Source organism: Camellia sinensis, chromosome 13, assembly GCF_055761805.1.
Source record: "Camellia sinensis isolate YWXY chromosome 13, ASM5576180v1, whole genome shotgun sequence".
NCBI classification, from domain to species: Eukaryota; Viridiplantae; Streptophyta; class Magnoliopsida; order Ericales; family Theaceae; genus Camellia; species Camellia sinensis.
The window spans coordinates 133,616,834-133,629,196 of record NC_138973.1 but is presented as its reverse complement, the minus strand read 5'-3'; the positions used below and the strand labels follow the sequence as shown (position 1 = coordinate 133,629,196).

Sequence of the window (12,363 nt, the reverse complement as noted above, 5' to 3'; positions counted from 1 at the left end):
ATATAATATAAATAATAATTACATTTATTTATATGTAAATAATAGCTAACTATAGATAATATATTTATATAATAGTGGTGGTAGATAATATTATTATTTTGGTAAGATATTAAATTTTCTTTTAATATGTTTATATATATTATATATAATTGTATAATTAAAATTTCAAACGTAATTTTAGTCTCATACGCAATTATAAATTTATAATTTCTTTACCTCATTAAAGCTCATGAATAGATTTGAGTTCGAGTCAAGCTTAAATCAACTCAAGTTGAGCTCGGGACGTCAAATTTTTATTGAGCTCGAATTTGTTAAAATCTTAATAAATAAGTCCAAATATATTAAAGTTTGGCTCAGCTCATTTACAACTCTATATATGCCAGTATCATATAGGGAAAATTAGTCTAAGGTCCCTTTCCCCTTTTTAGTAATGGAAGAGATCCACAATATTATTTTATAATGTCTAAGGTCCTTCAACCCCATACAGAGAAATTTGACTTCTCTCTCTACCAATTTCTCCATTACCAAATCTTGCTCTATCTCTCTCGTCCCTCGAGCAAAACCTCATTGATGAACAAGATCAGAACTTGTGATGCAACTTGAATATCGATTAAGGTCCAGCAGTGTAAGGCGGCCACTCTCGACGACATTGGCAGCAGCGACGGTGGTGGAGAAGGCGAAATTGATGACGACGAGGGTTTGCTCCTGAAACTGAGGAATTTGTGTAAAAAAATGGACGCTTAAGAAGAAGTAATTGGACATTTAGAAAACCATATTTATGTTTCACCCCCACATTTCTGAAGATTACTTTACGAGATTAGCACGCACACATACACACACACACAAGTCCACAATGCTCTTGGGATTCATCACAATACAATAAATCACACAGACAAGCAATCCAATATGTGCCCGGAAATCCGATTTGGTTCACTGCTGATCCGAGTGAAGGAAGAAGAGAGAATCGAAAGGATCATTTGCAGCCTTTTGAAGCTTCTGAAGAATTGGAGATGTATCAATTGTAATAGTCTGGTATGTGACTTTGTCTCTCTTGTTTTTTTCAATTTGTTTTATGGTTATTTATTATTTGAATCTAGAAATGTGGAGTTTAATGTGAATAGCTGAGATTCTTGTAATAAGATGATTCGAGATTTTATAAAATACATAATTCATCAATTTTATGTATTCAAGAGTTAAAAATGGTTGCTTCTTATCTGAATTGATGCATCATATGAGTAGAAACTGAATCTGAGTTCTCTACTTACATATCACTCTAGATTTCTTAATGCTGACTTTGGATCGAGACTACGAAAAACAGACAGGATATGTGATTCCTTAACAGTGCATTTTTATACCTAAATTTAAATTTAAAGGTTTATAATTGTTCACATGTACATATCAATGATAGTGTTGACAGTGTTGAATTTCTCTGGATTTGACAATTTTCTCTGGATTTGAAAATTTTCTCTGGATCGGATTTTCTCTGAATTTGACAATTTTCTCTGGATTATCCTTGAATTTTTTCTGGGTTAGAGTGAGATTTTCTCTTAATCAACCATACAGTAATACATATACAGAAGTAATAATAAATCTATATGATTTCCAACATATAATGGGCAAGCGAAAAACTAGAATATCATATATCAGGGGAAAAAAAACCCAGAGATTACACATTAAATGTTCTATTGCCTATCATATAGATTTTCTCTGAGTTGAGATTTTCTCTGAGTTTGCATTTTGGATAAAATCAAAGGCACTGATTTTAACATTTAAGAATGGGTACTCTATTATGGATTTCTATGCATTCACTTTGTCATGTCTGATTACAAGATTGATCACCTTCTACAGTGTTGATGTGTGTTCATTCAAAGTGCAAATGAAGACAAATGGTGTGTCATTTTGAGGGCTACTGATATTGTGGTTTTTTTTTTATGTTAGTCCATAGATCTAGAGAAATTTGAATGTTCAAAGTCTTGAACCTAGAGAAATTCTTTTGAAGCCCAGAATTTCTCTAAATAGAATTTCTCTGGAAAAAATTTCTCTGGGCTGGAATTTCTCTGGGCTGAAATTCCTCTGGTTCAATGTTGAGGGACCTTAGACATTATGAAAATATTAAATGTCCTTTATACTATAAAATTTTAATATCAGAGACCCTAAAAAGAAAAAACCCTATTATATAAAGTAAAAGTTGAATTCGATATCCTCAAGTTTTTATTTCTCTTTATGCCACTGAAAATTAGAACTTTGAGTTTGATCAAGGAGATTCTTACCACTTAAACAATACACATATTATGATATTAATTTATTTATCATTTACTTGAATTGCACACGTATTAATTTTTTTATATTAAATTTAAATTTAATAAAAATTTAATAAGCTATTAATTTAATTAAAAAAAATATTTATTTTGGTTTGGAGTTTAGAAAAATAGTTTTCAGAGTTTTCAATTCATATTTTTGTATTTTTAATAATTTTTTAAAACATTTTAATCAAGGTTTTTTTTTATATAATTTTTAAATTCACTTAACCTTTATATACTTAAAAACTACAAAATTTGTATAAAATTCATTGAATACAACAAAAATTGAAAATGTATTCATTTTTTTTTATTTTTCGTATTTTTAAAGAAAATTTAAAGTTATTTTTCAAAAATTTAATAAAAACAAAAAAATAAAATTAAAAAGTTTGATTTTCTAGAAAGTGAGGTGAACATCTTTGATGAAACGATTTGAAATGAATTTTGAATTTTTAAAGGGAGAGTTATTTATAAATCTCATTTAATAGACTTATAATCTAATAAGTCCATAAATTTTTTTAATATTCCATCAAGTTCTATATATTTGGACTTATATTCTAATAGGTTATTTTTCTTATATTAAAATTATTATGTAAACTATTTTACCATTATAGAATTTTATTATAATATATATACATATATATTATACCATATATCTTGGAGAGATAATATCATTATTAAATGTATTTTATTTGTGGTATATATAAAATATTATTATTTTTAATATTTTCTTTATCTCAATGTGATGGATTTACTTCATCAAGGATATTCCTTCATTATTATTTTGTATTAAGGTCTTGCTATGAAAGAATATTTTAAATAGAAGGTTAGTTGTAGACCGATAATAGAGATGATGGTGGACTCCCAATAGAAATGATAATAAACCAGCGATAAACAATTATTTTTTTACCATTATTACACATAAACCGTAATCTCTTTATTGATTTGTTTAGCGACCAGTATTGTGTAATTTATTCGTGGGTATTATATCGGTGTTGATTATATATATATATATTTTTTAAATGGTGTGTCAATATATATGAACTATTTGATGATATTTTATATATTGTTTGATAATTTTTTTTATATTATTTGTTACTAAGCTTATTATTTGAACAATTATTATTATTATTATTTTTTTTTGCTATTAAACAATTGGAATAGTCGATTTTTTTCTTTCGTTTTGTTTCAGGTTTTCATGTTACAGTGTGAATGTTCACATTAATATGAATTTTGTTTGGCATATATTGAAAAAGTATATTTTTTTTATCTTTTAATATTTTTTTAGTCACATTATCTCTTTACTTTTCTGCATATTTTTTTGTAAAAATTCAAAAAATATCCTTATTTAGTATTTCCCACACAACCTCTTAGTTTTTTTTAAGGTTAGTTGTATGTCAATTATAAATTGTGAACATTCACATTATATTTTGGTATGATTTTTTTTTTTTAAAAAATTAAAAGTTAGTTGTATAATTACTATTTTCGTTACTAGATGGTTAAACAATCATTTTTGTTACTATTAAACAATCGACATAGTCGATTTTCACTTCTTTCAATTTTGTTTTATATTTTCACGTTACAATTTAAATATTCACATTGGTATGAGTTTATTTTTTTTAAAGCTAATTTTATATTAATTATAAATTGTGAACATTCATAATATATTTCGGTCTGATTTTTATTTTTTTGAAAGTTAATTGTATGTTTGTTGATTGTTACTATTCTTGTTGGTTGAGCAATTATTTTTGTTAACATTGAATAATCGTAATAGTCGATTTTCATTTTTTTTCAATTTTATTTTATATTTTCACGTTGAAGTGTAAATGTTCACATTGGTATAAATTTATTTTTTTAAAGCTAGTTCTATATTAATTGTAAACTGTGAACATTCACATTATATTTTAATATGTGTTTTGTTTTTTTGGAAGTTAGTTATATGTTTATTATTTATTACATTTTAGTAGGTGTTTTATTTTTTAAAAAATTACTCATAAGTTTGTTGTTTACTTTGAACATTCACGTTATATTTTGATTTTCGTTCGGATTTTTTGTTGCGTTATTTTTAAAATTTTAATATTATAAAAAAGTTAAAAATTTATAATTTGATATTTTCTCCTTAAAATGAGAGAGAGATTTTCTCTTTAGAATGAGAGAGATATTTTCTCAATATAATAAGACAGAGATTTTCTTCATAAAATGAGAAACTATTATTTTTTTTATTGTGTATTAGTTTTAAAATAAAAATGTGTAAAAAATATAAAAAATAATTTAATTATATTATATTAATGGATTGTTTGGAATGATCTAAATAAGTGCACTTTTTAACTTTTTATGAAATATGGGTTGAGTATGGGTTCGGTTTGAAGTAATATGATAGAGAAAAGGGGTAACTTAAATAAAATAATGTGACTTAAATAGGATAATAATTTTAACTTTTTAATTTTTTTAAATTATGACAAATAAAACTTAAATAAGACCTAATAAAATATTCAAAACTAAAATGGATTAGATAAAATAAAACATTTTTAATTATAAATAATAATAAAAAAATAAGAAAAGAGAAAAAAAAAAAGAAAAAAAGAAAAGAAGTGAAAGTGCTAATGCACTAGCCAATAGCAGGTACATCTGGTGCCGGTACCGAAGTCGCACAAATCAGAGATCTGAAAGCCCAAAATCCAATTCCTGACCTATATAAGAAGAGAAGGCGCATTACGCACAGAACTCGCAGATCAGATAAAAAATGGAGTTCCCATACAGCCACCACTCTCACTCCTCCCACCACCGCAGGGAAGAAAGAGACGAAGAGTACCCACCACCAGCGCCACCCTCCTTCGACGGGCCTCCACCACGAAATCCGCCGTCATATTACGAACCACCGCCACCAAATGTGTATGGAGGCGGACCAGGAGGACCAGGAGAACCATACCATCATCATTCTCAGCCACCACCACCACCCAATTACTCTCATCATGATTATCCTCCACAACAGCCTGGTTATTATTCATCATCCGAGCCTCCAGTCAATGTCCAACATGTGGCTCATGAAGATGAAGCTGATCGGCATCACCATCGTCCCCATATGCCCTCTTTCATGCACCACCACGACCAACGAAAGCTCTCCGAATTGGTTGGAAAACCAACTGTTAGGGTTGTCACCAAAGCAGAGAGTAATTTCTCTCTCACTATCCGTGACGGCCAGGTCATCCTTGCCCGCTCCAATCACTCCGATCCTTTCCAGGTTTCTTAATTTTCTTCTTCTCCATCCAGTTTCCGAGTCTGATTAGTGGGATTGATTGATTGATTGATTGATCATTGTTTGATCTTTGGGTATTATTGTAAATTCGTAGCACTGGATCAAAGATGAGAAGTTCAGTACAAGAGTGAAGGATGAAGAGGGCTTCCCCAGCTTTGCTCTGGTCAATAAGGCCACTGGTCAGGCTATCAAGCACTCCGTCGGAGCTACTCAACCTGTATGTTTCTTTTCTTTCTTTTTCGTTTTTTATGCTACTATAATCTGTTAATTGTGATCTAGTGGTTATGTGATGATGACCATATTTTTGAATCCCGATCGCTGTAGATCAACACCAATACTCAACCGATCTACATTTATACCAATATTCTGGTCTTTTGTTGAAGTAGTGACCATGTAATTCTTACTTTGCTCGAAACTGGAACACACTTGTCTAACACAATTGGATGCAAATTGATATCATTTATGCCTCCTATTAATGATACTATATTTGAACACTTATAATTTTGATGAATACACAACATGCTCCTTTAGAAATAAGCTCCCTACAATCTAGTATAAGTGTCTTTATAATACCAAGGGATAGATCTGATTCAATAGCATGAAGATGCTTTATAATACCTTTGGGCCATGGTTTGTTTGGTGGGATTAGGGCATGGATTGGACTCCATGTCCAACAAAATAGATAGTCAATGTTTGGTTGGAAAAATGAAGGTCGGACTATTAGTCCGATCCGGTTGGACTAATAATCACCCATATGTGGGATAACTCAATCTCATGGGGGCATGGGATGAAAATGGGCGGACGGATCCAATCTCCGGATTAACTAGTTAATGATGAAATTAACCTTCAAGTATATATAAAATTTATTTATTTCATTTAAATTTTTTTTTAAAATATGTTAAATTATTTTAAACCTATGTAAATTAATCTCATGATATATAATAGTCTTATCTTACTTCTTTTTTTTTTCCTTTTTTGTATTAGCAAAATCGTAAATGCAAATATATTTCTAATGTCATATTTAAATAAAATTAAAAGTCAAATACCGTAGGAACATGGACTCCAATTGTCATATTTCTAATGCCATATTCAATTTTTTTTACTGATTGATTGTGGTATAAGGAGGAAAGGATTGAAGGTGAGGAACATGTAGGTCCTGCTGGATAGTCCAATCTAATGTTGGTTTTGTATGGTTACTCAACTTAGGATAATTTTAGTATTGGTATGGAGAATTAAATAGAGAAAAGTGGGGAGATTAATTAATACTGTAGGTAGTGTGGTATTAGAACAACGAGGCTTCTTTGGATTATTTTTTTTCTTCATTCAACAGTAAAAATTAATTATGTATTTTTATTTCATTCTAACCAAATATAATATCTCACTCTTTCTATCCAATCATTAATCTCATGGTATAACTTATCCCCATAATCCTATCCATATATCATATATACAATCTTTTATCCCATTTAATCCCATGATGTAACTTATTCCTCACAATCTTATTAATAATCGCATCATGTCTAATACAACAAAAAATAATCCAGCCATCAAATGTGGCCTTGGGGAACATAGCCCTCCATTCAGGATTAGTTAAGCCCCTGTATAATATCTCTTTAATGTTTGCAAGACCAATTGTGTTGTTTGACCATGTAAAAGGATTATCGGGGAAACCTATGTCAATGAGACCAATACCCTCTACAGCACAGCTCCAAAACCCCCCGTGAAGATTCCGCAAAAGGCTGACCTCCTTGCTTCTTGCACTAAGCGGTCACATTGTTGAAATGTTCTATAACTATAGCTGGGCCTTGAAATGTATTCCATTGATCCCACAAGTTGTGCTGTAAGTAAAGAGCTGCAGAGCAGGGGCATATATGATGCAATCCATTGGATTGCTGCCAGAAGGGCACATATGATGAATTCCATTGGACATGTTGACGGGATTCATCAGAGGTGGTTTCTATCATGTTGATATGTACATATACTTTTATGTGGCTTAATTGTGTACGTGCATTTACAGTCTTGTCATTTTAGGCTATATATGACCAATCCACCTTTTTGTAAGTCCAAAACAATAAATAGCCACTTTTGTCCCTTCTTTGAATCTGTTATTATTATTTTTAAATATTGATATGGTCTATTAAAATTCTTTTGCAGGTGCAACTGATAGATTACAACCCGGATGTTCTTGATGAGTCAGTCCTATGGACCGAGAGCAGGGATTTGGGTGATGGTCACAGAACAATAAGGATGGTTAATAACATTCGCCTCAATGTCGATGCTTTTAATGGTGATAAAAATCATGGAGGTGTTCACGATGGCACTACTATTGTTCTTTGGGAGTGGAAGAAGGGCGACAATCAGCGTTGGAAGATCGTTCCCTACTGTAAGTTATTGAACACTATTAAAGGTGTGAAATTTGTGGCAAAGTTTCCATGTCCTCTTCACTCTCCTCTTGTACATTTGTATGAGCATCTCCATCAAACTAATAAATTTTTAATCAATTTTTAGTTTTTTTTTTTTTTAAAAAAAAAAAAACTATTCTATTTTAGCTGGCTATCTTTTGTAAATACCCTCTTCAACAAACTCTATTTTCTTTTTAATTTAAAATAATTTTTTATAAACTCAACCCAACATCTTTAAAATAGAAAAGTAATATTTCTTTCATGTTTGGTTAGCCAAACCACTAGCTACATTTTTTATCCTCTTGGAACAATAACTAAGATAGATAGTTTCAGGCATACTCTTCAAAATAAACCAAAAAAACAATGGTGTGAGATATGTATTTAACATTATTTTATATATATATATATATATATTGCTGTCTATAAATCAAATACCTCTTTTAACACTACATTATATATGATACCATTTCATCTCACTTAATAGTTTAAAAATATAACCCTTATTTTGCCAAGTTGGCGAATACCAAACATCCATATCTGAGTCTACGTAACATATGTTCGAGGAGATTGTCTAACTCAAGTTCTTGTTTGAGCATGTTGAACCTATTTTGTCATGCATAGAGTGTCTCGGCTGCTAAGGGTGCCTTTCTTTTTGTCTTTTGCTTTGTTGATCTGTTGTGGATGTTGTTTGCAGGATATTATGGAGTTCCCAGGTCTGGAAATGTTGTTTTGTGCTGCTTCTACATAATACTATGGAAGAGATTGCTGTGCATTCTCTTTGTGAGTAGTTTGTGTTTGTTTGCTATGTTGTGTGTGAAAATCTGTGGTTGGTCAAGATTTCCGCTACTCTGCTATTGCACCTACTTGTTTATGGATTGTTATATGATCTCTTGGCTTTATCTATAGCCAAGAAAATAAAAAAAAGAGTGGAAAACATATGTTATTTAATCTGATGCAGCGAGAACTTTGATGTGTACTACATATTTTCTGACATATATATTTATATGTGATCTATCTATCTTTGTTTATATATAAGTGAAATATTAGTTAATGCATTACAAGTATTGGTAAGCATGTGAAGGCATAATGTGATGTTTTAATAGACATTTGTGTTTTATGACGATTGTTACTGATAAAATATCACTGATCTTTACTCAATAATTCTGTTGCCAACTTGCCAAGACATTTACCCTGTGTTTGGTTGGGGGATTTGGGAAGGGAAATGGAAAGGGAAATGGAAATGAAAGGAAAAAGAGAAAGAATTAATAGAATTCCAAATCCCAACTATGTTTGGTTGTGTTAGTTATAAAATAGAATTGATGTCCTAAAAGGTATCCTATTTCTTTATTTATTTCTCACCCCCTTTCTTTTTCCATATATTTTTTATTATAACCAAACATAAATAGGATTACATTTCTCATTCCTTTTCCAAATCCCACCTCAAAAACTTCAACCAAACACAACATTAGGCAAACAAATTTGACCATCCAAAAATAAACTACCATGTGAGCAAAGTGGATCCTTATGCGAACGTGGTAATTATTAGATTGTGTTGAATCTGGTAGTTACTTTTAAATACTGGGGTTCATTTAGGGGTACTACTCGGACGGGTTCGGGTGGGTTGAGAGGTTGTCTAAGCCTAACTCAAGTTGTGCTGAGATCCGTCTAGGCCCGAATTGCTCGAGTTGCTCGAATTGTAAATGAATTTTAATTTTTTTTTTAGTTACATTATTAAATTATTAAAATTTGACTATATTTATATTTTTTTTATATAGAAAATTATTAATACCACCAAAACAAATAATTTATATAATGTAAGAGAGATGTCGTTATAGTAGTCTTTACAATTTATGAGTGAAAATAAAAATAAAAATAAAATTTTATGTTATTCGTATATATAATATATATTTAATATGATTTAATAATTTAAATTACATTTAATATTTTTATATATCTATATATGTATGATTCGGATTTCGAATTATTTGGATTGTTTGACGTCTTTGCTTAAGCCTGTATCGAATTCAAAAATATATTGTCTAAACCTTAAAAAAATTTGGACTGAGTTTGGGTTACGCGGGTTGAGCTACACCGCTAGATTCATTCCACGAGATTTCTTCTTCTACATTCGTTGAATTAGGATGACCAGACTATCTTGGTGTTTTATATAAAAGCTGTATAAAATCATTGCCTTTGAAACTCGAATAGTAAATAAGGATTTTGTTGTTCTGCATCGTTTCTATCCAAATGGTCAGCTGATGATGCCTTCTATTTTTCAACCTGTATGTTTAATGCTGTGAGTAATTTTGGTGATTTCACCTAGAAACAACATGAAAACCAAATTTAAAATGAACACCAAATTTAGGCTTTGTTTGGGGTGTGATTTTATTTTGACTTTTTGCGGTTAGAATAATGTTTTAGAGCACTAAATTGGGAGCTCTAGAGCATCACTAATGATGTGGCACAGTGGCTCCCACCAAAGTGATGTGATGTTTTGGCTTGAGTTTGTTTTTTTTTTTTTTTTTTTAGCTCATTAGAGCTATTAGTGGTCCAAAAATTAGTGGGATGAATCACCACTCTTTTGGTTATTGTCTGCGGTTAAAAAGTTTCATTTGGGATAGATTTTTTTTATTTTTATAAAAAAAAATTGAAATAATTATGATTTAGATGTGATATTTTTTAGTCTGAAATTAAAAAGTTTATTTTATCTTTTTGTAATTATTTTAATTCTAACCCATCCTAACTCAACTTTCCAAACCAGCGCTCAGACTGAAATCATAAGACACTAAGCAGACCATGCCTGTCAGTCAGTGTGCTTGATCGTTTGAGAGTGGATGACGAAGGTGGTGTCGACGGTGGCTGCCGAAGTGCTTGATCCATCTTGTTAGGTTAACTACACTTGGCCCACGTTTGGCATTTAAAGTTGGGAGGTTAAAAATTTAAAATAGTCATAATAATAAAATAAATTAAAAAATTAATAAAATAAAATATCACATTCAAATTATAACTATTTTATTTTTTCACAAAATTTTTTTAAAAAAAATCGAAACATCTATCTCAAATTAGACTTTTTAATTTGAGATTAAAATAGTTAAAGTTAATTCACATCTCAAACAAAAGTTAAGCATTTTTTTTTACTTTTGATTATAACAATCAACCTCTTGTATTTTAAATCAAGTTATAATTTCACCTTTTCATCCATCTATCATTAACAAAGTTGATAGAATTTATCATTTGAAATATGTGTGACATTTTTATTAATTCATTAGTATCCGTATACTTTTATTAAAATTTCACATTAATTGTTATGTTTTCATCAAAATTTTATTTTAGTCTTCATTTTCAAATTTCAGTAGATAGACGAAAGAATGAAATTGAAACTTGGTTTAAAGAGTAACGGATTGACGTTACAATTAAGAATAAAAGAATTTAAGTTAGATTTTAGGGAACAAGGGGTACCAATTGTAATTTACCCATCTTGTAATTTTTAATGCTCATCTTTCTAGGGGCACATGCTTCCACTGATTTTTTTTTTTTTTTTTTTAAATGAAAACCCAAACCCATTAAAATGGCTAATGGGGATTTGTAGCAAGGTAATGTGACAGCACTCATCCCAAATCTCTTCTTCACAAGTTCTTGATAAGAAAAGAGAACAGTTCCTGAAAATGTTGGAGACGTGGAATTTTTTTACGAGAAAATCATAAATTAGGTCAATTTTTCAAAAATAATTACATCTAACAAAATTTATAAATTTTATCATTAATTTAATTTTTTTTCAACATTTAACTAATTAGTGATTTTTCCAAATGTTTTTTCACAATTTGACCCACAAAAATGTGATATAATAAATGTTAATTTTTAATCTGTCACATTTAATTATGTAAGATTTATTTCTCTAACCATGGTTGAATTTGAGAGTGCAAATTGTAAATTTGTAACACTTCTCGTCCCATAATTTACAACGCCAATGGTCAGCTTATTTATTTTCCTTCATTTTCCCTCCTTTTCCCTTTTAGATGCATCGTCTTTGTTTTCATCATTTGAGCTAAGTTACAATATAACGCTACTCTTGTTTGAAAGAATTTTAAATTTTTTTTTTTTAAATATCTTTTGTACTTTCTAGTATTTGGTACGTTGAAAAATAAAAATTTAACGGAAAATAAGTTTATTTAAATGAAAATATTTTTCACTTTTGAAATGTGAAAGTATTTTTAAATTAAAATTTTACTAATGTCACCACATTACAACTATCACCATCACCTCCACCACCCCATCCCCATCACCACCACTACCACCTCCACATCCACATGTTGCCACCACCGCCGCCACCACCACCACCACTTATATAACAACTAATACATTATTTTAGAGAATGCAACCAAACAATGAAAAACAATTTCTGCACAAA

General features: G+C 30.0%; 1 protein-coding gene across 1 annotated transcript; it reads left to right on the top strand.

The window, feature by feature from the left end:
* The first annotated feature begins 4,809 nt into the window (after positions 1-4,809).
* EULS3 (hydroxyproline-rich glycoprotein family protein) lies at positions 4,810-8,983 on the top strand. Its single transcript, XM_028211398.2, has 4 exons — positions 4,810-5,538; positions 5,648-5,770; positions 7,708-7,936; positions 8,650-8,983. Coding segments are annotated over exons 1-4 (852 nt in total). The 5' UTR covers positions 4,810-5,040; the 3' UTR covers positions 8,652-8,983.
* The last annotated feature ends 3,380 nt before the right edge of the window (positions 8,984-12,363 follow it).

Coding starts and splice junctions, on each gene's coding strand:
- EULS3 (XM_028211398.2), top strand. CDS start 5,041: ATGGAGTTCCCATACAGCCACCACTCTCACTCCTCCCACCACCGCAGG. Junction 5,539..5,647: donor ATCACTCCGATCCTTTCCAG/GTTTCTTAATTT, acceptor GTAAATTCGTAG/CACTGGATCAAAGATGAGAA. Junction 5,771..7,707: donor CCGTCGGAGCTACTCAACCT/GTATGTTTCTTT, acceptor ATTCTTTTGCAG/GTGCAACTGATAGATTACAA.